At 50.6% G+C, this 25,439-nt stretch overlaps 1 protein-coding gene and 1 long non-coding RNA gene across 2 annotated transcripts in view; both read right to left on the bottom strand.

The window, feature by feature from the left end:
- The window catches only part of LOC132015432 (uncharacterized), a 15,654-nt gene extending 6,908 nt beyond the window's left edge, over positions 1-8,746 (bottom strand). Inside the window, exons 1-2 of the long non-coding RNA XR_009403676.1 lie at positions 8,366-8,746; positions 7,267-7,298 (exon numbers count right to left, since the gene is read on the bottom strand). This is a non-coding gene — a long non-coding RNA (uncharacterized LOC132015432). The remainder of the gene's footprint in view (positions 1-7,266; positions 7,299-8,365) is intronic.
- An 11,021-nt stretch (positions 8,747-19,767) lies between these two features.
- The window catches only part of HTRA1 (HtrA serine peptidase 1), a 49,904-nt gene continuing 44,232 nt past the window's right edge, over positions 19,768-25,439 (bottom strand). Inside the window, exons 6-9 of the mRNA XM_059398746.1 lie at positions 24,399-24,513; positions 23,245-23,302; positions 21,818-21,913; positions 19,768-20,472 (exon numbers count right to left, since the gene is read on the bottom strand). Coding sequence (XP_059254729.1) covers positions 20,304-20,472; positions 21,818-21,913; positions 23,245-23,302; positions 24,399-24,513 — 438 coding nt within the window. The 3' untranslated portion in view covers positions 19,768-20,303. The remainder of the gene's footprint in view (positions 20,473-21,817; positions 21,914-23,244; positions 23,303-24,398; positions 24,514-25,439) is intronic.

Below are 25,439 nucleotides of genomic sequence, written 5' to 3'. Positions count from 1 at the left end.
ATTTGATGGGACCACCCAGGTTGTTTTCTTTCATTTAACATTTTTTTCCAAAATGGGAAAAATAAAGACAGCCACTTTGAAAAAATTATTATATAAAAAAAAAAAAAAAAAAAAAAAAAGCACAGACACGCTGGGAGAATTGCAAGGGAAGCATAACATCCAGGAAGGCAAGTGGCGAGAGCTGGGTTTTCAGAAGCACGGAGGAGCCCGATTGTGGTGGGCCAATTGTGGTAGGCCACGTGCGTGCACCTGATCCAGGAGAGACGGTGCATCTGTGGCTGCAGAACGAGGCTCAGCTTTCTCTCTGCAGAAATTGTGAATGGACCTAGAGGCCCGTAATATGCTTTGGGCTTTTTCTCTGGGCTTTGGATCCATTCTTTAGCCTTTTTCCCTGTGTCCCACTGCTATCAGACAATCTTCTAGAAGCCTTCAGTGCCCATCGTCTACAAGACAGACTTCCAAGTTTGACATTCAAGGCGTTCCACTATCTCCTTTCAATCCACTGGCGTCTGCACAACCTTTCCTCCTGGCCGACCCATGTCCCAGCAATAGACATACCCTGCCTCAACTCATCTCATTTTCTTACAACAGCTCAGCGCCTTCTGCAACTTTTTTACCCCCCAAGACCCACCTTGAGCTGCCACCTTTAATGGAGCATGAGAAAATGTCTGCCCACTGATGAGGCATTTCGTATATGCATCTAGCACTGTCAAATTTCTTCTACGTCTACTTCTCACCTCCTGAGCTTAACCCTGAGCTCCTAGAGGTAAGCAATGTGATTATAAGGACACACTCTGCTTTTCAAAATAAGGATTGGGTTAACATGAGTTTTGTTCTATCGTTGTGAAAAGAGACCCATAGTTGTGAAGGGAATGCTAAAGCCTAGTACCAGTCTAAGATCTTCACTTAAAGAGTGCAAAAGACCAGACAAAGACCCGTATTTCCACTAGCAGATTTCAAACTATTTCCTGCTGGTACCTGCATTGCCAAAGCCATCTCCTGGCCCTCCAGTCGTATCGGTAAATGCCAACATCCATAAAAGTTGGGATCACCAAACAGCAAGATATGAAAAATATTTGCCTCTGAAAGTGGCAATGTGACTCCTACAGTGTAAACTTTGACATCGTTTAAATCTATTGCACATACATAAAATACATTCATAATAAAACCAACTACCGAAGCTTTAATGCAAAATGACCGAAAAGCTTACAAAAACAATATCATATTTGGATGTTGTGTTCCTCGTCAAAAACTCAACAACAAATTAGTCACAGATTCAGCAAATGTTACTAAAGTGAAGATGACCATAACAACCAGGAAGGAAACATTTTAATTCGCATAAGCTGTGCCAGTTTGAAAATTGTTTGAATTTTTTTTTTAAGATTTTATTTATTTATTTGACAGACAGAGATCACAAGTAGGCAGAGAGGCAGGCAGAGAGAGAGAGGAGGAAGCAGACTCCCTGCTGAGCAGAGAGCCCGATTCGGGGCTCTATCCCAGGACCCCGGGATCATGACCTGAGCTGAAGGCAGAGGCTTTAACCCACTGAGCCACCCAGGCGCTCCCTTGTTTGAATTTTTAAGAACTTCGGGAAAGATATATTGGATGGCTCAGTGCTCTATATGAGCTGATGATTTTTCTCTTAATATATTTTTCTACCACAAATAGAGATGCCAAAACCATTCCATGGGTCCTTAAAATACTCATGGAGGCACTTGGGCCAGTTGGTGGAGTTTCTGTCACGGAACAGGGGTCTGAGAATCAGAGCTCATCAATTACAGCACGACAGTTTATTGGGTCTCCTATGGGCCAGGCTCTCTTGTGCAACGAACCACAAACTCAGGGGCCCTTTCTACTTGGGGCTTCTAGACTGCAGGAGGAACAAGCAAGCATTTGGGTAAAGATGGACTGAACCAGCATTTCTCTCATTTATTCACTCCTATTTTATTTTATTCCCCCAAGTACCTTATTTGGTAACTCACCTACTAACCACCAGAAAAGAACCATGTGATTTGTTCAAGATTTACCTCATCCGTCCCCATAAGAAGTTTACTGGGACAGCTTGCTTAAACTTGACCATAAAAATACTTTTAATGTGAGTGAAGCGCCATAAAGGCAATTCTCGTTAGTATGGATGTTCTCATCCGAGCGTTTAGACCTTTCGCTGGGAAAGACATTTCCTCCATGGAGATCCGGATTCTGACCTTGGTCAAACTTGAGATTCAAGGAAGAAGACTGGGGTCAGCCCACAGGACACTCAGCTTCAAAAAGAAGAAAGCGGGGGGTGCCTGGGTGGGTCAATGGGTTAAGCCTCTACCTTTGGCTCAGGTCATGATCTCAGGGTCCTGGGATCGAGCCCTGCATCGGGCTGTCTGCTCGGCAGGGAGCCTGTTTCCCGCCACCTCTCTGCCTACTTGTGATCTCTCTCTCTCTCTGTCAAATAAATTTTATATATATACATATGTGTGTGTGTGTGTGTGTGTGTGTGTGTGTGTGTGTGTGTGTATGTGGAAGAAGAAAGTGCTGGTGAAAAGTAATAAATGCCGTTGCCATTTTGCATCCCGATGGACTTCAAGGACAGTTCACAGTAAGTGCTCCATACGTTTGCTGGTAATTTCCTTTGAGCTGCATGTTCCAAAACCCAGTCCCACAGACTTATGGAATCGAGCGCCCCATGGACATTTAGTGAGGGGTGGGGGGTGTGCGTTTGCTAGACACGGGTGGAATTCATGGCTTTCCTCCAATTCTCAGGCAAGTCTGAGCTGTACAGGCTGTTACCGGACGTGCAGAAATCCATGCTCTGCAGTCATGGTCACCCACAGGAGGGCACCCAGCCAGCCTGGAAGACCAGACGATATGACAGCAGTAAGCTCTATCTGGCTCAGTGCATCGTGCTGAGAACGGTGGCAGCATTTATCTCATGTATCCTCACAGAGTTTCCAAGACAAGTATGACTATGATCACACCCCCTTTACAGAACAATGAAGTGGTGCCGGGACTTATGCTTAACCCTGACCTTGCATTTGCTCTTCTTATGGTCAGAAATGCTTGCCACCTCCTGTGGGAGCCCATGGTAGCCAAGGAGCCTATGATTACAAAGAGACTCTAGCTTATTCCCTTTGCTGTTAAAACTGGATCCAGAGCCAGGGACCAGAAGGCCCCAGAGACGTCTCCGGCAAAATCGAATTTAGAAAAAAAGGAAATCCAGACAGGTTCCCAAGATCTCGCAGTGCTAGGAGCTGTGACGCCCAGTGCACACCTATTTCAAAGAACCATTGTGCATCCTAATTACAGGTAAATATATGGACATAATAGTCTCTGTTGACTCTTCTCAGGTCTAGCTATTTAATTATGGTCTGCTTACAGGGTGAGAAACCCAAGTTCCCCACCCCCTGTCAAGACTGCTTTGCCAACCCAATTCAACCACAGTCTATGTAGCGTGCACCTCTTAACAAGACCCTAGGCTCCAGGTAACTGTGGGAAGGAAGGTGATCACAAAGATTAATAAAACATTTCATATATCCCTCTGGAGGGGGGAAAAAAAAAGAGGCAGAACACATTTTCTTTAATCAATACTGTTTTAAAAATTAGGCACAAATTATTGTTTTACATATTTTAAGCGGTCAGACTGAAGAGTGATAATGGGGTTGAAGATCAACACTGTCAACCCCATTTAGCAACCTCAGGGCTGCCATGTTATATGAAGTGTCTCAAAACCCCACCAGAGTTCTATAAGGTAGACTTTGTTGGCCCATTTTAGAGATGAAATAAAGTTGAGAAAAATCCCCAGTGACACAGAGCTAGTAACTAAGCTAGCTGAGCAACAGCTGAACCCCAATTCTATCCACCTCCAGAGCCCTGCTTGCTTCCCACTGGCTCCTGCTGCAAAACTTTTGCTGTAATGTGAACACTCCCTCTGGCTCATCTCTTTTACATATTTGATTTTCCAGGAAGCATATTCAAAATAGCAATTTTAAAAATATGGCATAAGGTGCCTGGGTGGATCAGTCAGTTAAGCGTTTGACTCCTGATTTCAGCTCAGGTCATGATCTCAGGGTCATGAGTTCAAGCCCCGCACTGGGCTCCATGCTGGGCATGGAGCCTGCCTAGATTCTCTCTCTTCCTCTCCTTCTGCTCCTCCCCCTACCTTCCCTCTTAAAAAAAAAAAAAAAAAAAAAAAAAATGCAGTGTAATTCTAAATGTGAACACCACACAACATGCACCCATGATCTAGGAAATGTTAAAGCCCTTGTGTTGACCTTCCTTTTCAATGCCATTTTTAAGAAATCTACCATTCACCATTCTCTGATCATTTTATCATGAGTAACTCATATCTCCAACCACAAGCCCAGGACTAGAGTCTAGAAGCCCACCTTCTGGGGAGCTGCCCAACTTTCACTGATCAAACTGGTTCCTTGTGCATGAAAATGAGCACAAGGAATTCTACCAGCCTCCTAGCGTTGCATGCAGGGACATTACTCAGTGTGTCCATCTCTACATGGCCGTTAATCATTTATAGCTTAGATAATGCCAGTAATGAAGAGTGATGAAATAATCTGCCAGAAAGATTAATATTCATTGCTTCATCATGTTGTAAAACAGCCAAATTACCAACATCCAGGCCATCAAATGCTTGGAGTGTGGGAATATACTTTTTCCCAACAGTGGCTTTATTATTATGGATAGCACTGATTCCCAAAAGTATTCTAAAGATTTATTTATTTATTTGACAGACAGAGATCACAAGTAGGCAGAGAGGCAGGCAGAGAGAGGAAGGGAAGCAGGCTTCCTGCCGAGCAGAGAGCCCGATGCGGGGCTCGATCCCAGGACCCTGGGATCATGACCTGAGCTGAAGGCAGAGGCTTTAACCCACTGAGCCACCCAGGCGCTACCCCAAAAGTATTCTAGGCAAAATCCACCATCCTCTATTTTTTCAAGCATCGGGCTTCTAAGAGCTGTACATCATGCTATTGAGTAGTGTACTCATCTGATAAGATGTGTCAAATGGGTAGAGTAATAAATTTTTATTTCGCGCAACTGGCATATGCTGGAAATGGCCATAAAATGTCTACTGTTGTTACACCTACTAAAGGTTTAATAGAGGGCAATTATGAGGTATGGTTTATCCAACTGTCCAATTCTCTAGAGATTAAAAGGAAAATCAATCACAAAAATCGGTTGGTCCAGTCCGAGTGTAATAAGGCCCCAAACTTCATGCTAATGGAGCTCATAAAGTTACCAAGATTGTTATTTTGCAAAGTTGTACTGTTCTCAAATCTTAGGTAACATCAGAATCAAGAGGTCTGGGTGGTGCCTCAACTGGTTAGGGGTTCCGTTGGGTGATTCGGTTGGTTAAGGGTTCAACTCTTGGTTTGGGCTCAGGACACGATCCCATGGATCCTGAGATTCAGCCCCAAGCTGGGCCCTGTGCTCAGCAGGGAGTTTGCTTGAGGATTCTGTCCCTCTGCCCCTCCCCACTCCCTCTCTTTCTCCACCTGACCCTCCACAATAAATAAATAAATAATAATTAAAAAAAGAATCAAGTGGTCTGGAAAGGGAAGGGTTCAGGAACCCTAATATGAATCACGTAATTCTGATACAGGTGATCTTTGAGAATTGCACATTGAAGCAGTTGACCTATCTGGGTACAGGGCGGTCTCCCTCCCTCCCAGGGTGGATGCCTGTCCTTGACATAGGGGTCAAGGCACACCTGGTGCGGGGAGCAGAAGCTAACAATTCCAGTTCTTGCTCCCCGCTATTCTTTTCAGAGGTAAGAGCTAAGGGGTAAAGATATAGGCCACTCTAACCTTGGGCAAATGGTCTAATTTGTTTAGCTAGTAATTCAAAGTCAAGAATAAGCAGTTACAGGTCACAGAGGCAGACTTAATTAGAGGAGTTTACCCAGCCCCTCCTCCTTCCAGAACCTCCCAGCCTTTCAACCTTCACAGCCTTCAGCTCATTTCCACCAGCCTCTCACAATCCCCCCCTTCACAGGGCCAAGGCTCCAGCTGCCTCCCCTTCTCGTTCTCTTTCAGTTGGAATTAAATTAAGCTTAAGGACATTTTTACTTTCACGGCTGTTAATTTAAAAATCAGAGGACCCCTATTTCTAGTTTCTTTTATAAAAGCTTCCTAAATATATTCGTGTTTTCTTCCATATTACCAAAATCTTTTCTTTGTATCATGGGGACCCTCAGTCACTAATCACCGCCCATCTCTTTTGTGCAAGGTTTTGAATGGGACCTCTAAAAATACAAAGTTTGTATCTTTACGAACCTCTCTCTCTTGAGGACAGAGACATGTGTCACTAAAGTCTGCCTTGCTTTCCAGGATGCTCAAAAATACAGTGATTGCTCAAAATATAGCTACTGACTTAAGTGGCTCCAGCCTTCAGAAACGTACATCCTGACAGGGAGGCGGATGTCAGTGCAGGGAAAAGAAATCCCAACACAGACTGTATTCATTTCTGATTGTTCTCATAACAAAGTGCCACCAACTGGGTAGTTCAAAACAACGCAAAGTTACCATCTTAGAGTTTGGGAGGGCAGAAGAGCAAAATGGGCTTCACAGTTTAAGATCCTGGTGTCAGCTGGGCTGTATATTCCTTCGGAAGGTGCTAGGGGAGGGGCCGTTTCCTTGCCTCTTACAGTTTCTGGAGATACTCAGACTCCTTGGCTCGTGTCCCCTCCTCTGTCTTCCAAGGCATCCCTCAAACCTCGGCTTCTCTAGTGACATCTCCTTTCTTTCCTTCTGTCCCTCCTGTCTCCTTCTTTTGAGGACCCTTGTGGTCACACTAGACCCACCCAGATAGTCCAGAATAATTCTCACATCTCAAGATACTTCATTTAATCACACCTGCAAAAATCTGTTTTGCCACCTAGGGTAGCATATTGACAGATTTCAGGAACTGGGATAAAGACATGGGGTGGTGTGAGGTAGGGGTGCTCAGCCAACATCACACAAGCATAGGTCTAGGAATCCAGGAAAGAGGGCTGGGGCTGGGGGAGTCCCCAGGTGGCAGTCGTAGGGATTGGCTTTCTAGAACAATAGGCTTTCCAGCTAAGCTTGGAAGGACACATCAGGTGGGGGGAGAGGAGAAGAGTTTTGGAGTTATGGCAAACCTGAAGCTTCAGTTTTCTTCTACGTAGACTAAAATAATACTTATTTCATTTATGGTAAGATTAAATAAGATGATATATGTAAAGGGCCTAGCTAAGCTATGGAACTAATCTACAGAACATTTGCAAACATCAGAGATGACACCTACCTTAACTCATTATGCACTGGGCCCCCTCGAGGCTGAAAGAACACAACAGAAGAGAAATTGTCCATGAAAAATGTAGCATCCTAAGAGTCACCATACAAACATCTTACGGTGCTACTCTCTTTCCCAGAAGTTACAAGTTCCACATCCAGTGGTCAAGGTCTCCTGCCAAACTGCTTGGCTATTTTGATCCAAAATAAAAAGAAGCTGAGGGTGTGGTCAAGCCAAAGGAAATGCCCTTGGCTCCAGTCAGGAAACCATTTCCATAACAACCCAGCACCACACTGCCCCTGGGCAGCACCATTTTGGGCTGTGCCTGCATGCTGGGTATTGTCCAGGGAGATGCTCTATCCTCAGCTTTCCTCCGAGAAGTTTTTCTTTTAAAGCATTGGGTTGTGTTTGTGAGCAAACAAATCAGTCTGATGGGGACTGTGGGTGATGATCCTGGCAGCTGACTCGGCCATACGTCTCGAAGATTCTTAAAAGTACAAAGCCAGTGAGTTTGGAGCATGGGAAGCTCACGCTCTTCCTCTCTGTGTGCCAGAATCCTAGCTCAGGGAGGGAATAAATTCACAGGAACAAGAAAGTCACAGATAGACACCCAGTATCCTCTGGATGTGCAATGGAGAGGTGACATGAGAACACGGGAGGGGAAGTAGAAAGCAGAGGTGACACCTCATGGAGGTGTTGGGTGCCCATGACCTTCAAGCCCTTCTCCATGTCAGTCGCTCAGGTCTATAAGATTTAAGTAGAAAGGGCTCCCGCTCCTCTGCCACCTGCTGAGGGCATCGACACAGTCCCCATGACTTCTGTAGCTCAGATTCAAGGTCACTGTAGCTCAAGCTTCCTGTGCCCACTAAGCTCCACAGCTGGTCTTGTCATGGTACTACCACCTCCCCCATTGCTCTTCTCTGTCAAGCGTTGACCCATGAGCAAACCTGCACTGAAGTCTGGGGGCAAGGAAGGGAGTTTACAGAAGAGCCAGGACACTGAGGAGAAATCCTTCCTTCGGTTTTTCACACCTTCAAGAATTTCCCATTGTTTTCCTGTCACACGCTGTGCCCCTTGCCCCCTCTTTCTTAGTTTTTCTGAGCCTGCTCACCTTTCTCTCCGTCCAAATTCATCTCATCCTCCGCAGGTGTTGAAGAACGAAATACGAGAGTCCACACCCTTCCATGTTCAGTAGACACGGCAGCCATTCTTGTCATGCGTATGGCTGCTCGGCAAAAACTCCTTCACTCCTTATTCTTACTATTTCATTCTCCTAAAACTCTGCGAAACAGGCGGGCCCAGGATTCATTACAACCATTAAACAACAACAACAACAACCCACAGAAGTGAAGGTTCCCTTGGCCAACGTGGCCCAGCTGAGAGCTGAGCTCAGACCAGAACCAAGGCGGCCCCTGCGTCCCAGCAGAGCTGCTGCGGAACTCAAGTCTCTGAGCTGCCACACTGGGTGGCCCGAAGTGGGCCAGGGATGGGGGCAGACTTCCTCCTTAGGTAACGCAATTTTTCTAGCAACTTGGTGTGACTGACGTTGAACCAGGCCCAGACAGCCGAGCACTTCCGGCGGCCTCGGGCTGGACGGTTCTGCTTGCGTAAACTGAAAGATTGGTTCTAAGTCCAGGTGTTTTCCATCTGGCAGCTGTTTTCCTCTCTCCAGGCCCGATGAACTGGGGGAACGGGGTCCCTAACAAAGTCCAGACTGGCCCTTCCAACGCGGAGTTTCCTCTTATGTTCCTACGTTCTATTAATTCCAGGGTTGCGCCCTCCCACCATCCAAGGCAATAGGCGCGGCTCACGAGAAAAACACATCGCAAAAGGGCACATGGCAGGACAGCGGCCGAGAGGCCACGGGCACGGGGGCAGAGAGGGGGCAGGAGCGGCTCCGGAGTGGGTCAAGTGGCTGGTTTGGGCAAGAAAGTTGTCTCGGCTTTGTGTTTGCATCAATCAAGGCTCACACAGTTGTAAGGAACAGACACTGCACAGTTTCGAAACTGGCTCGTGCCGAAGGAAGACTCATCATGAGCACGCGGGGCATCTGGCGGCCCCCGAGCGGCTGGGAACCAGGGCTGGGATGCACCAGGACCCCTCCTCCGCTCTGCCCGTCCACGTCCTTCTCTCTGTTGCTCTCGCTGCCCTTCATCTCTCGTTGCATTTTCTCTGCTTCTCAAGGAAGCCTCAGGCGGCCTACAGCTCTCACATCTGCATGGGCTCCTCCTAAGAGACCCACAACCTGGAGTCCAGAAGCTCTTGGTTCTCACTGAAAAGACAAGTGAAAAGGCAGCACTTGACGCTGCTTTCAAGTGCAAGTTATCCAAGGTTGAGCATCACTTGTCTTCATCAAAGAATGGGGGCCCGTGGGAGTGGGCTTCAGAGGCCCGGGAAGGAAGGGTCTAGGCTCGCAGAGCCACCAGCCCCCTGGTCCCCTCACAGTGCCAGGAGGGAGGCTACACTGATTAATAAGAGACTACCTAGACACCCGTCTGGATTTCCGTGCGAACTGGTTGAAGGGTCAGTTCCAAGCAAAGTGATGAATGGGAAGAAGACGCGAGGGCAGAAAAGCCCCAGGCTTTCAGGACGAGGTTGTCTGTACAAAGGCAGAAAACAGCCGCAGAGGGCGCCTCAGGCTGTCGCTGGTGTGTCCTACAGGCCCCAACATTCCAGCCGGATCTCAGCTCAGCCAGGAATTTGCCACCATCCACTGGGAACAGGAGCACATTCAGAGGATGAGCAGGAGGCAGGGGCCTGAGAGAAGGTGTCCTCGGAGAGTCGCATCTCCTTTCTGAAGTGTGACGTTAGCCCGGAGAATGAAAGGCCGGGGTCGGGGCCTCTACACCAGCTGCTGCTAAATAGGCCACGTACCCTGGAGCCCCAGACAGAAATGTGGAACTCACCAGGACACACAGATTTCTGACCCAATATAAGCCTGAGCTGCCTTTGGGGCTAGAGGTTCCCACAAGGGGTGTGGTTCACACAAGGGGTGGGCAGCCCGTGGTGGTCCCTTGTGGAGGAAATTGGGTTACGTGACTCCTAACGTTTCTTCCAGTGTCTGATGGAGCCTTGTGTTGACCTTACTCGCTGGGTCACAAGCCCCCCTTTCGTGGGGTCAACCTGAGAGGCCGCCATCACTGGACATTGGAGAAGACACTGGACATAGAGTGTCCTGCACCAGCACTTAACCTGGGAGCTGAAAACCACTCTCCCTGAAAGGTCTTGAGAAGTTTTTGTGGCCAATCGCCATGCAAGGTACTGTCCCCTGTGACCCCTCCCATAAACTCCACAGTACGTGATGGAGATGTAGCAATTCCCGCTCTGCAGATCAAGAGGCCAAACCCCATCGCCATAAAGATCCAGTTGTCCAGGAAATATAAAAATCGATTGGGACATGTTCATATGATGGAATACTAACATGGAGCGAAATAGAAATATGTGTGTGTATATATAGTTATTTTATAATATACATTTTTATATTATATATATACTTATTTTATATATACTTATTTTATATATACACATTTTACATATTATATGTAAATGTATATATACACACCTACACATACAGGGTAGATCTCAAAAGAAAAAGTTGAGTTACAAAAAAAAGTTGTAGAATAGTACACACTAGGTATCATTAACAAAATTCCTAAAGCCACATAAACCGATACACACTGCCCATAGGTACGTATGTAACATACACGTGTATGAAAAAAATGACACACCGGACTAATAGCAAGGGGGTGAGGGGTAGGGAGAGTGGGATTGCCAAAAGCAGTCGAAGGAGAGCTCAGATAGGTTTGCGGGGTGTTTCTTTTTTTCATTTATCAACAGGAAGTAGAGCAAAGTGTAAACAATTGTTAAGCCTGGTTGGACAGAGAAGGGGTGTTTGCTTGCTCAGAGTCAGACACGGGAAGAAACCGAAGCCCAAGGCCAGAGGCAGCTGAAGAATGTTTCCAGCGTCCCTGAGATGCTGGTGAAAATTCGCTCCCGCTGTGGACCAGCAGCAAGTGCGTTCTGACCCCGCTCTGCTCGAGCCTTTGCCTCGCCCCGAGCTGGACCCATCATGCCCGCCAGCTCCTCCTCCTGACTTGTCCCTTCTCTCCCTGTCCTCTGCCTGGAACCCCAGCAGCCTCAACCGGCAATACCAGTGAGGGCTCCCGAGGCCCAGGGAGGGGGAACTGCTTGTTGAGCACCCCAGAAAGGGGCAAGTGACGGACCTCAGAGCCCGAGAAAGCATCCAATGATGATGGCAGGGACCCAGGGGCCCTCAGGGGCAGGGGGTGAGCACAGAGGAAGGCAGACATGGCTGTGAATAAACGTTCCTGCTCGGACAACTTGCCATCCTGGAGAAGACCCACTTGTCGCCTTGGTTCCCGGTGTTTCTGGCCCAGCATGACAAGGAGACACCTTGTCTGGTCTCTGCAGGCAGGGGTTCTCAGCTGGAGTGCCCGTTAGCAGGCACGTTCCCAAGCTCTGCTCTGGGTGGGTGTGTGGGGTCAGGCACCCCTGGTGGAGGGCGTCCTCGGGCCAGGAGTATCCCCACGAGCAAATGCACAGTGGCTTAAACCAGATCACAGCCCAGTGCCGGGGGGCACCTAAATCCCACTAATTTTCAAAATTGGGAGAAATGCTTAGCCATCAATGGAAGGTAAATACAGCAGGAGGGAGAAGAAGCCACCCAAATGGAACATCAGAGAGGTGCTCCCGGGGCCAAGCGGTGCTCCTCTGCCTCTAAAATAGTCCCACCTTCCAAAGCGCAGGCTGCCAGAGGCTGCAGGATGCCTCCCAGAGAACAGGCAGGACGCCGCAGACGTGTCTCTACAACTGCCCGTCTTCAGCCTCTCCTCCAGCATTCCTCGCCTACCGCACTCTCATCCTCCTATGGGCTGTGGCCCAAGGTCCCTGCCCTTACAGGGCTGACATTTCAGCCAGAGAAACAAGCAATAAACAAGTCAGTGGGGTTTAGGAGCACCGTGCACAAGAAAGGGCTGCTGCGGCCAGAGGGCAGCAGGGAGCAGAGAGGCGGTGGGCTCAGAGCCTCTGCCCAGGACCGCGCAATGCACAGGCGGGGCGGGAGGAAGCTGCCGGCTCCTGTCCCCTCCAGCTCTCTTGGCTGCTTCCTCCTGGCATCCTTCCCCTTCACCTCCAGGTCTCGGGACACCTCCCCGGAGTTTTCTGAAGCCAGCTCGCCCCCTAGTGGACACACCTCTGCCATCACCCCAGCCAAGGTGTTCAAGGGAAGCTTGGCACCTCCGCTAGCCTAGTAAGGAATTACTCAAGGGTTCTGGGGCTCAGATGCAGTGTGCCCACCTCACAGATCAAGAGGATGTTATAAGAACAACACATGGGAGGAGAGGGGCCCTGTCTGAGCAGAGACCAAGTGGTCCCAAACCGAGGAGCCCCACACAGTGCAGAGGGGGTGATGCCTGAAGGGAAGAGAGCACGTGGGCCTGGCAGGTGCACAACGCGGGGACGAAGGGCATGACCTGAGAGCCCAAGAGGGACATGAGAGTGGCTTCGTGGAGTAGAGCCAGCTCTGGTCATTCATCAAGAGCCTCCTGGTCCTTGCTGGGTTGTAAGGAGGACCGGGCACTCCCCCAGGAGAGGGGTCTGCACCAGGGCGGAGAAACTCCCGCTATGTCCCCCCCCCAACCCCCGAGGACCTCACAGCGCCACTCCAGCCCAAGGCATAGCGTTCCCAGGCCTCAGGGGTCAGGAACAGATTATTTTCCCCTCAGAACAAATGTTTCCATCCTGGGAAAAGATTGGGCCGCTCTGGAGGCTGGTGGGAGCGCGCCGAATCTGAAGCATTTTCCTGGATCAGACAGGTGCTTCCTTTGGCTCTAGGGCTTGATCTAGAACCTCATATGGTTCTGAAGTTTGCTTTTTGATTTTAATTAATAGACCTTATTTTTTAGAGCAGTTTTAGGCCCACGGCAAAATTAAACAGGAAGTACACAGTTCCTAAGTACCTCACCCCCCCAACCCCCAGGACCCCGTTATCAGTATCTCCCACTAGACCGGTACATTGTTACAACCGACACGGACACATTGTTATCACCCAGAATTCACAGTTTATGTTAGAGTTCACACTCCCTGTTGTAGATTCGATGGGTTTGGAAAGATGTGCGAGTCTCTTATTCATTGCCCTAAAAATCATTCATCTCTCTCTACCCACTAACTCCTGGCAGCCACTGGTTAATTTTTCCTATTTCCAAAGAATTTTACCCTTCCAGGATGTTATACAGCTGGAATCCTACAGTATGCAGCCTTGACAAATTGGCTTCTTTCCCTCGAAAATACTCATTTGAAGTTCCTCCATGTCTTCTCACTGTTCGATTGCTCATTTCTTTGAGCACTGAATAAAATTTTGTTGTCTGGGTGGACCACAGTTTGTTTATCCATCTGACCTCCAACAGACATCTTGGTTGCTTCCAAGTTTTGGCAATTAAGAATAAAGCTGCTATAAACATCTGTGTGCAAGATTTTGTGTGGACGAGTTTTCTTTCAGATGCTTTTCAATGTTTTTACTCTTTGTGGGTTTCCAGTTTCACACTTTTTAAGTCATTTGTGTTGAGAAAACTGTGGCTGACAATTGTTTTCCCCCTTCCCCACCTAAACCGAGCCGGGGGACTGGGCTCAGGACTTAGACCACCGAGGCAGCCACGACAAGACCCCTCGGGTGCCCCCATGAGGATGTGCTGTGGCCGCTGCTGTGGGAACCAGCTTGGGGGCTCCGGAGGCAGAATCCTGGTTTTCACCCTCTGCTTTAACTTTTTTAAAAATCTTTTTAAATTTTTTTAAAGATTTTATTTATTTATTTGGCAGGGAAAGAGAGATCACAAGTAGGCAGAGAGGCAGGCAGAGAGAGAGGGGGAAGCAGGCTCCCCGCTGAGCTGATAGCCCGACTCAGAGCTCAATTCCAGGACCCTGAGACCATGACCTGAGCCCAAGGCAGAGGCTTAACCCACTGAGCCATCCAGGAGCCCTCTGCTCTGACTTTTGTTACTCTGTGTCATTGAACAGGGAAAGCTGCCTCTCTGAGCTTTGGTTTCCTCCTCTGAAAAGAGGGGCAGCAATGGTCAGCTGTTCAGAATTCCTTGGGACAGTGGCTACAAAGCCTTCATACAGTGCCAGGCACGAAACCAGGCAGGAGAAAAGTCTCAGCCAAGATTAAAATAAGCTGAGCTGATAAGCCCCTCGCTCGGTTGTCGTAATCCAACAGAACATTCTCTGGAAGCTTCCGTGTGCTTCAGTCTACTTTCACTGGCGCGAGAGAGCAGCTCAGAAGCTTCCATGCCGATGCCGCCTCTCTTGATCGCATTCATTAAATGTCAGGGCAATTAATTTATGAAGGAAACAGTATATAACAAGCTGGAAAATAGCTTTAAAAATTGTGGATTCTTGGGGTGCCTGGGTGGCTCAGTGGGTTAAAGCCTCTGCCTTCAGCTCGGGTCGTGATCCTGGGATCCTGGGATCGAGCCCTACATTGGGCTCTCTGCTCAGCAGGGAGCCTGCTTCCCCCCTCCCTCTCTGCCTGCTTGTGATCTCTGTCTGTCAAACAAATAAATACTTTTTTTTTTTTTTAATTGAGGATTCTTGATGTTGGGATTTTTGAAGAGGTTTGAGTCCTACGTACATGATGCACTAGTCTTCCCTTCCCTGCGGTTTCTAGGATGTACTCCTGATGCTCCGTATCAGGGCAGAGCCTTCGACAGTGAAACACGCTTTTACCCCGGGAACTGCCTCAGCCCTTGTGTCCAGCTCTCACGGCTCACTGGGAGACAGCCCGGAGCGAAAGGGCGAAAGGCACCGAGACAGGCAGGCCCGGGGGAGCCTGCGGGGTCTGGGCAATCTGCGGGCGTAAGGAGATGGGGCCCCCGCGGGCTCAATTCCTCCTCACAGCGTTTATGACCTTGTCGTGGGGGTGCTGCCCATGAACCAGGGGCCGAGCTTTCTCGGTTTGCAAAGTGCTGTTTACCAACCAGCCACGGAGCCCGCATGAGGCCAACTTTTCTTCACCGCTTCAGAGACGGCCCCATGGAAAATTCTGTCACAGGTTACTGGGCATCCTCAGCAGGAGTGGGTAAAGGCCTCGTGGTGAGAAGTGAGGATTCCAGAGCTAGAAGCCCGAGCTCCGACTCGACAGCTTCACCTCCCTCCTCTCTGTGACCCCCGGCTGGCTACTTGATGCTCTGGGCCTCAGTGTCCTAGTCTGTAAAATGGGGATTGGAGCAACAATGGCCTCCTCAGGGGGCTGGGAAGCGAGACGCATACGGCAGAGTCCTGTGGCAGGTGGGGTCAGGGTGGCAGTGAAGACCGTGGGGGTGCATGAGGAGGGGGGGCAGGAGCAGGAGGAGGGGGAGGGGACGGCCTGACCGGGGAGCAGGCAGCGTGTGCACAAGAGCTTACCGGGCTCAGTGAGACCCATTTAACGGAAACCCGTTTCCATCAAGAGTCCGAGTTGCTTTTTATTTGTTTTTAACTAAAAATGCTGTCATTAGTGTTTACTTCATCTGGCCTTAGCTGCTTCTTGGCAGGCACCATACCGAGGCCACCACTTTGAAAAGGGCTAAGAAAACCCCTGCCCGATGGCAGGAAGGCCACGCTGTGCTCTCCACCTGCGGGGTGATGGAAGGGCCGAGGGCCACGGCCAGCCCCCTGGGGGAGCCCGTGTGGGCAGCCATGAGTCTGCCCAACCGGGCCCCAGATGCAGGACACATACAGTATTGGTGGCTTGTGTGGCTCCTGTGGCTCCTGCGGGACTGAGCCTCGCGCCCTGCAAAGCCCCGGGCCCTCTGGTCAGAGCTTCTAACATGCAGGCATTGCTTGATTCCAAGAACTGGCCTCCTGCTTAGCAGCCAGACTCCCCTCCATGAGCTGTAGCTGAGCGCATGGGGGTGGGGAATGGACAGGGACATGTTGGGGGTACCAGGGGGTGCTCTGAAGTGCAGCCCACAACACACAGCGTGTGTTTTAAAACAGGGGCCTGGCTCTACAAGCCAGCATCCTGATGGTCCTCTCAGATCCCAGGTGGCAGTCACGTCTCCTGACTCAGTTGGAGCGAGAGTTCTTTAGAACTGGGTGGGCTCTGGCCCTAGCAGGAGGGCTGAGGAAGGGCGTGCGGCCGACGCTGGCCTTGGGAGCCAGCTGCAGAGGTGAGCATGGAGGCCAGGAGGTCTCAGGGTGAGGAGGAGCTGCCTGGAGGTGAGGGGCATAGGGCAGAGAGCAACTGGGAGAGCAAGCTCACCCTCCAGCCATTCCCCAGGATGGCCCAGGGTGACACCCAGACACAGGCCTTACCGCCTGCTCAGCCCAGGGCTGCGGGCAGCTCCTCCCCATTGCCCCACACTGGAAGAACACAGTAGAAACTTCCGTGCCATCCCGGTGCTGTCCTACCTCTCACCTTGCCTGGAACCACCTTCAAGGAGAGGCCAGCTTTCTAATAGTGACCTTGAACCTGCACTGGGCCATTTGCCCATATATACACGCCTTTTTGCACTGACTCAGGCCAGCTCCCTTTAGAGATGTTTGCTGAAATGGGCCAATGACCTCGCTAGCCAGTCAACATACCACTGCCCAAGTCTCGGGCCCGTCGGAGGTCCTGACTGGGTGAAGACAAGCACGGCGCACGTTCTACTAAAAACGTGGCTGCTCCTCACCACACCCACCAGACTTCCTCAAAATTTGTAGATGCAGAAATGGAGCCAGAAAAGACTAGGACACTGTATGGTTTCTGGGCACAGCACCTGCTCAGCTGGGCCCCAGAAGATATGGCAAGGAGCCCCCTTCGTGCTGTGGCCTCTCTCCTGGCCCACGCATCTAGAGAAGCATCTGGTAGGGCTGAATGGGGGACCTGCCAAGCCATGCACATGTGCCGACTGGTGTCACTCAAGGTCTCACAAAAGCTGGAAGCAGGGACTGGAGCCGTGGAGCCGAGACTGGGAGAAGTGTGGGTGAGCAGGAGTTCTGCGGGAGACAGAGAAGGGGCCGCTGGCCGCACCCCCCCCCAAGCCCTGCACCAGCTATGGATGCATCTGAAAGGGTCTGGAGGAACCCCACACTGGGCAGGCTGCAGGCCCCCATAACCAGCTTCTCGAAGTGGGGATGGACCGAGACTGGCTCAGAGGTGGACAGGCTGGGAGTTATCACCCTACAAGAGGGGCTGCCAGTCCTGCACACGGACCAGGCGCTCAGACCATGTGGGCTGATGTCCCAGCCCCCGCTTATCAGCTCCGTGACTTGAGCAAGATGCTTAATTTTTGAGCATCAGTTTCTTCACCTGTCAAAGGGGATAAATATAGCATCCAGCTCAGGGCTGATCAGAGAATGGAACAGCGAATACATGTAAAACGCTAGGTGTGACGTCTGACGTGCGGCAAGGCCCCACAGGTGTTCCTATTGAGCCTGCCAGCGGAGGAATGAGGACAGGCTGATAACAGCAGAAACAATGCAGCTGCACGTCTCTCCAGCCTGCGCCCTCGGGGTCAGCCTTCACAGCTCCAGGGCGAGGGGGGACACTTATCAGTCCCTCTTTTACTGAGGGGGAAACTGAGGCTCAAAGACGTCAGTGAACATCCATGTCACTAATGTTTATCAAATGCTCACCAGACGCCGTGTATTAACTCATTCACTCTCTGCAACAGCCTTAAGAAGCAGTACAGATGGAAAACAGGCACAGAGAAGTTAATTAACTTGTTCAAAGGTCGCATAGCCAGTAAGATGCAGGCCATGTTTTGGGTTTTGTTTTGTTTTGTTTTGTTTTTAGTGTGGGAGGGAGACAGAGAGAGGAAGAGAGAGAATCCCATACGGGTTTGGGTCCCACACCCACTGCAGAACCCGACACGGGGCTCGTGAGCCAAAATCGAAGAGTCAGATGCTTAACTCACAGAGCAGCCCAGGTGCCCACAGACCATGGACTTGAACCCCTGTGTGTCTAACTCCAAAAGGTATGCTTTCAACTCAAGTCTGCCTCCCAGGCTGTGAGGATCCTTTATATTGCAAAAGTCTCCATCAGAACCCAAAGCAAGAAGATGAAACAATGGTCCTAAGACGGCCTGAGAGAACCTGCCGTGGGAGCGTGGGGTGCAGCCAGCTCAGGACCCTGGGTGCCACAGGTCAGGGTGGCCATGGCACCAAACACAGTGTATCAATGTGTGCCAAGCTGCCATCTTCGTGGTCTTGCATGCGACCCCACATGCAGGCAAAACCCCAGGCCCCCCGGAGCCCCGCACCCCACAGGAGGAAAGGATGCGGAGTGTTTACGGAGGGCTGAGCCTGTGGTCTCCAGGCTGCCGGCTGCCAGCAGAGCCTTCCGTGATCTCCCAACTGGATGACAGCTGGAGCCAGATGGGCTCTGGCCGGGGCTGCCTCTGACCTCAATGCCTCCCGGTGCTCCCTCCCCACCTGGGCCAGCACCTCGGCCCCGAGGACCACCAGAGCAGCAGGCCCACGGGGAAAATGTCTCAGGATGGAGCCATTCTCTGAGTCATCACCTTTGGTGGAGAGGAAAGCCATGCAAAATCCAGGCCCCGAGTGGAAGGAACTGGCTTCTCCCACCTTTCCGAGATCATCTAAGCAGAGAGCAAAGGGATGCAGCAGGCATGCCAGGCCCCCAGCTGCTGTGAGGGCCTTGCTTAACTGGATGTCCCCTACCCTGAATTTGGGCCTTTGTCCACAGCCTCTTCAGTTAGGAACTGGACCTTGGCGATCTACTGGTCAAGGAAGGATTAAGCTCTCAGTCTAGAAAACTGTAACGCACCCCCGATCCAAGGCCCCCCTTTTTCCTCAAACATGTGAAAAGCTTTCCCCTCTGCTCCTGGTGTAGGGCCTCCTCTCCGGTGTGTGCTCCCCACAGGGACAAAGGCCTGCGCTGACCTTCAGGCTAAGTTTCTGCAACAATCTAGCTGGGTCCAGCCTCCCAGACTCCTGGAAGCTTTTACAGAGACCAGGGTATCTCCAGCTGCTTAAAGCCGCACCTGACTGAGGGCATGCCAAGGGGAGCCCTGCCCTAACCTCCCCCTCAAGACTTAAGGTCTGGTTCTGATGTCAGAACCCAGGACAACAGGACTCATCTTCAGCCTGTGCTTTCTGGGAACTCAGGACAGGAGAGCTCTTGGGTCACAGAGGGCCTGGCTCCATCCTGTCCTGCACTGACCCTTCGATACTCAGCACCAGGTCTGGCACAGAACCGAGGGTCAGGAAATCTTTGTTGACTGACTGCATGATGTATGGGGTCAACACACTCTCTTCAGTTTGTAAAGTTCCAGATGCAAGGGCAACTGTCCTCAAACCCTATTGTATGAAGCCAGAATGGGCGAGTACAGTAGTTACGAGCACTGGTAAAACCCCACGTGATGATTTTGAAACAACTGGTAAGTCCTTAGGCTTAACCCCGCACTGACACTGTGGCTTAATGAGGAACTGCTGCTGACCTTGTAATCATTTCAAAAGGTGGCGACAAGCTATTCTCAGGGAAAGGGGAAAGAAGCACACCAGGAAGCAGAATATGAAGAAGTATTTTAATAGCTCAAACTCAAAGTCATTGTGCTCCCCATTCTGAAGAGCTTCCTAAAAGCGGCAACTCTGGCCATTTTGAAAGCCAACGTTCACCCACCCATGGTCTCCGGCCTCAGCCTCCTCTGGGTGCCAACTGGGAGGAAAAGCATAAACGTGCCCAGACCCATCCTGGCTCCCATGGGACCTTCCTCCATCTATGCACTCTACCGACTGCCTTAGTCAGACTAAGATGATGACTCGGTAAAAGGAAGAGACCATTGTTGACTGTCTAAGCAGGAACAGTCCAAGCTGGCGAGGAAAAGCATACATAGGATACAGAAGGGCGAGCTTCTGCCTGCGGATCTACATTACATTTGTTTTGCCGGCAAACTATCAAGAAGGATTCTGTTGGCCAGGTGTTTCTGCTGGACAAGCAACATGGTGGTCCAAAGTCCTGGCTGTCCCGTGCCACCAGCCCAGAGTCATCATGTGTCGTCCACTGGAGAGTCTTTGAGAGAAACATGAAAGCCAGCTCATGCCTCTACCTATGGGTCGATTTCTTCAGGGATCACGGTGATCATGATGTCTTCATTGCCCCTGCGGACAACCATGTTCAGGGTGTTTTCCTTTTTAATGACATCGCTGACATCACTGGCAGAGACCACAGACTGCCCGTTGATGCTGATGATGATATCATTTTCCTTGAGCCCACCTCTGCAACACAAAGGGAAACACACATTTAATGCTTCCATGCCTCCTGGTCTAACTGCCCTGGGAGGTTCTCGACTGGAGGTAGACAGAGACACAGCTTAGAACCTAGAATCCCCAGAGCCAATCAGTGAGATAACGTAGTTAACTTATGCGGGGAGGCTCGAAATGCCAATGGATTGTACTATTTCCTTTGAGAGTTTTAGGCCAAATCATCCATCCAACATGTCCAGTGCAGAAATCCTTCCCAGAACTGGTATGGTCAGATGACAGACTGACCCCAAAGGAGGCAAGGATGTGCCATGTATCACCTACCGTGGACCATGACCGTGGCCAGCCTGCCTGTAACAGGTGTCACAACTCAGAGGGCAGGTCCCAGAGGAGCAGGTAGAATCGTTCTATTATGAGGCCTTCCTTTGTGTTATTATGGCCGTAACTTCCACTCTCATATAGGACAGTGTCTAATAAGCTATTATGATCCTTGATGGTCTAGCCCAGGACCAGCAAACTTTAAGGGCCAGATAGGAAATACTTGGGGCTTTGCAGGCCGTAGGGCATCCTTCACAACTCAGCCCACTGTGGGCTGTGTAGGACTATTGAGCATGGCCCCGTTTACTGGCTGGACTCCAGTCAACTTCAGTTATGGACACTGAAATGTCAATTTCATATCATTTTTATATATCATAAAAAACTACTCTTATTTAAAATTTTTTCAACTGTTCAAAAATGAAAGGCTATTCTTAGCCCCTGGTCATATAAAATTATAGCGGGCGGTGGGCCGGACCCAGACTCCAGGGAAGAGTCTGCAGGTCCCTGGTCTGGCTCTCCTCTCGGCACAGTATGTCAGTCGAGGTAACAAACGCGGCTACTGGTTGAGCTCCTTCCTTCCGTGTTCCTTGGATGTTACCTGGGTTATTTTCTGGAGGTGTGGACAGGTATGGCCTGACTGACAACAGACAGAATTACAGAAGGCTTCTTTGGGAGGAGATATGTCCATCTGGGGGCCTAGAATGGGACCACTGTCCAAGTTATCAGGGACACAGCTCCTTAAACCCTCTATCTCCAGCCAGGCCTGCCCCAGAGATCCATGAAGAGTTTGATAATCACTCTTTCCACTTGAATGACTCCTCATGAAGTGAGGACTTTTGAAGACAGGAAGCACCCTTTTGCTGTTGAGTCCTGAGCTGAAGGAGGTGAGAAGGCCTGGCTGATGAGACTGCCAAGGGTGTCCAACCATGTCATCAGGGATCTCCACATCCACCTGAGCCGATGTGAAAAGAGCACAGCCTCCTCCCCACGATCCACAAGAATCACAAGGACATCAGGGAAAGGGAAGATAATTCTAACTCACGCTTCTGCTGGGGTATCAGGAATGACTTCAATGATATACGCTCCCGAAAGCACATCTGGGAAGTCTCGGTGGCGGTCCTTCAACTCTTTGGCTTTGCTGCTTGGGAAGAAACACACTGACTTCAACATTAAGTGAACAAGGGGACTCGCTCTGCTGAGACTCTCACCCAGCTTCTCCTCCTGTCCCAGATTTGAACAGAAAATGCCTCCAGGAGCTTTGATTCTGCTTTTAATTGCCTTGACACACATTCAGTCACCTGGCCCTCTCCACACACCCAAATGCCTGCACTGTTATCCTTGTCTTAGAGCAGGGGAAACTGAGGCACAGAGGTCAAGTCATTCCCAAGGTCATAAGCCAGGAAGTAGTAGAGTTGGGAGAAGAACTCAGGAAGCCAGATGCCAGGGCCTAGATTCCTTCTCCTTACCTCCATCTCCCTCGGTTCCAAGACAAGTAGCTGATTCACATTTTAGTCTTGGCAGTTCAGTGTATATTCAAGAGGGCCAAAAATTTAATATGCATCTAAATCACAGTAATATAGTCACAACTGATTAATAATAAAGTAATTGATAATGAATATAGTAACACCTATGTTATATGTTAATATGTTCTACTCTTTGCTGACATGACCTATAAGCCTTTCAATCATGCCCTTAGTCACCAGGACTCATGTGATGATACCAGACTTTTTCACTAAGGTTAAAACACCGGTAAGCTACGAGGCGGGCAGCCACACGCCGCACCTTCCACTAGCTCGGGGAAAACAAGCCCATCCGTCATCGAGGCCTGACCCGACATTCCGGTAGCCGCAGCCCACAGGCGGCCAGGCTTAGGAACGGCAGGGCGCTCTGGGCTGGAGGAGGTGCTTGGGGCACTCCTGGAATGTGAGTTTCAACAGAACAAGTGGTGAAAGTAAGGCATGAGGGAAAGTGACCAACACGCCCCACTGTTCAGGGCTGCCTTCAAAAAGGAGGGCAGAATCTTCTAGAAGGAAGGAGCCACTCCAAACACACACACACACACACACACACAAAGAAGGATAAAACCAGAGGCCTAGGTTCATGGCCCTTCCTCTCTTTCCTGACGTTTCTCAATTTTATTTATTTATTTTATTTTTTGAAGACATTATTTATTTGAGAGAGAGCACGAGAGCAGCGGGGAGGGGAAGCAGGAAAGAGAGAAGCAGACTACCCCTGAGCAAGGAACCCGATGCTGGGCTCCATCCCACGACTCTGGGATCATGACCTGTGCCACAGGCAAATGCTGAACTGACTGAGCCACCCAAGTGCCGGTTAAAATTTCTTAATTTTAACCAGAAACTGAGATGCTTAAGGCAGCATAAGGTTTCTCTGTCAAGGGGCCAGTGGGAGCCTTCCAAAGTTCAGGTTTATTCGAATCTAAGACAGAGACACGAAGTTCTGCTTACCCACCTGGATGTGAGTGATGTCATTCGGATGCCGATATACTTCTTCTTGGTAATGGCTTTGCCTGGTGTGGCAGCAAAAGGACAAGAGGTCAGCTCAGGGGGCCATTGTCCTGGGGACACCAGGAGCTACAAGAGTCCATCCCTCAGTTGGCAGTGTAAAGTTGGGCCCATCGGGGTACACTGAGGCTGTGGCTCGTATCTTGTTCAGAACCCCACCTGCCGCGGGACCTGGGAAAGTCCTGTCCTTTCCGTGAAGGGCTGAGAACCTGATTCCTCTGTCCTTGTCCTGACATCTGATGAGGGTTCTATCCCTCCTAAAAATCCCTCCTAAAATCCCTCCTAAAAATCCATCCCACGCTGGTGTGCATGGCTGGGAGAGCCTCTTCCCCGGTCCCACAGCTCCCACCCAGCCCCTCCGGCAGTGTCCACCCACCACGAGACACGCTTCTCAAAGACATCCACCAGACCACGAACTTGTCTGTTCCCTGTCGCACATGTGGACATGTGCCCTAAGGCCTTCACTTTGGCCACTGTGACCCCGGCTGACCTCTTTCCACATCCGTCTGTGCAGCTCAGCACGTTCCCGCACACCAGACACAAGACCCACCCGGGGGGAGAGGGGCCTTGAGGCTGTGACTCCTGGGTCTGGAATGCCAGCCCCACAACCCTGTCACTCCCCAGCTCGCCACCTGCTTCACTTGCAGGAAAACATCACTGGTTTCTGAAATCTGGCCCGTTTGTCTGCTGCCATCCTTCCTCCTCCCGCCGGCAGAAGGTGAATATCACACAGGCCCCCGCGGAGCCATGGGACCCCCAGCCTCACCCCAAGCAGATGGATCGATAGCCGTTTGGGGCATGAATGATCTCCCTGAATCTCAGTCCTCATCAGAGAAATGGGACCGATACTTTCCACCTGACAGGGCAAAGGAACTAAATGAAGTAAAACGATGTCTAGAAATCACCTCCAATCCCACCTGGTACGTGTTAGACTAAACCATATGAAACGTTCACAGTCAAGGGTCCGACACCTGTGACCCAATACCAGGGGCCTAACACCGTGCACCCCATCTCCCTTTCCGATCTGAAAGCCTTGACTCATGTTCAGGTGTGTGGCCTCCCCCGTCGGAATCTTCCACGGCAGGAAGAGCTGTGTTTTACCTTTGGCCTGCCGGTCGTGGGACTCAGTGAGGAACTTCTTAATCTTATCAGATGGGATTGCGAAGGAGATGCCGGCGGTCACCTTCAGAGTGTTAATCCCAATCACTTCGCCGTCCTGAAGAGCGAGATGGAAACAGCCTTCTGAATGCACCAAGGTTTAGCAGAAGATGAAGAGGTCGTCAGTGTGAAGGAAGTCTCTGAGCTCCTGAATGAGTTGAGGGGGGTAGTGGGGGGGGGGGTTCCCCAGCGCCGGAGCGGGGAGGCATCACGCGGGCAGCAGGACCCACCCTTAGCAAGGGGAGACCTGACACACAGTAGGCTCAGTCCCCGGGGACCGCCATGCCGTAAAAGCAGCCTGAAGCAGGTAGTTTCAAGGTGCCTCTCCACTCCTTCCACAGGGAACAGGTCTCAGAGTCCTTCAGGTGGCTGTCTACACCCTCCTGCTTCTTCCGTTTTCAGTGATCTTAACAGGCCTCTGCCCACAGCACCGAGGACAACCTTAGCGCTTAGAGTTCCCAGGAAAATGGCAGGAGCAGCCATGGGTGCTGCCGGGGCTGCGGGGTACGCACCCCTCCCCTCCTCTGTGTGTCGCAGACCAGCCTGAAATCCCCGAGCAAGCCAGTCTGCGGGGACAGGCTTCGGTTCAAGACAGACTCACAGGTTCAGTGAACACTACTCACGAAGGCACAGACTCCCTTCACGCTGGTCAACCATCATTTTAACCCTCCTGTTACATGGTTTGTTCGGCGCAGGCTGAGAAGGGCAAACTGCCTAGGGAGCATCAGTCCCTTCCTGGTACCTCCTGCGAGCCCTGGGAATTTGGTCCCCAACATCCAGAACCTTCCAGGAGGCACTGCTGCCTTGGGCTTTGCTAAAGACGGCCTCAATTTCGTTGAGGGACTTGAGAATAGAGCTGGGTGACCCCTGAACTGTGCGGACCTCACTCGGACAGATTCTCAGGCTTCCCTTCTGATGCATATGTATTTAAATACAGACAGAAGTGACATCTGGCGGGGGGGGGGGGGGGGGGGGGGGGGGGGG

The sequence above is a fragment of the Mustela nigripes genome, chromosome 4, assembly GCF_022355385.1.
Source record: "Mustela nigripes isolate SB6536 chromosome 4, MUSNIG.SB6536, whole genome shotgun sequence".
Lineage (NCBI taxonomy): Eukaryota > Metazoa > Chordata > Mammalia > Carnivora > Mustelidae > Mustela > Mustela nigripes.
Note: the sequence above shows the minus strand (reverse complement) of the source record. Positions and strands in the feature narration are given on the sequence as shown.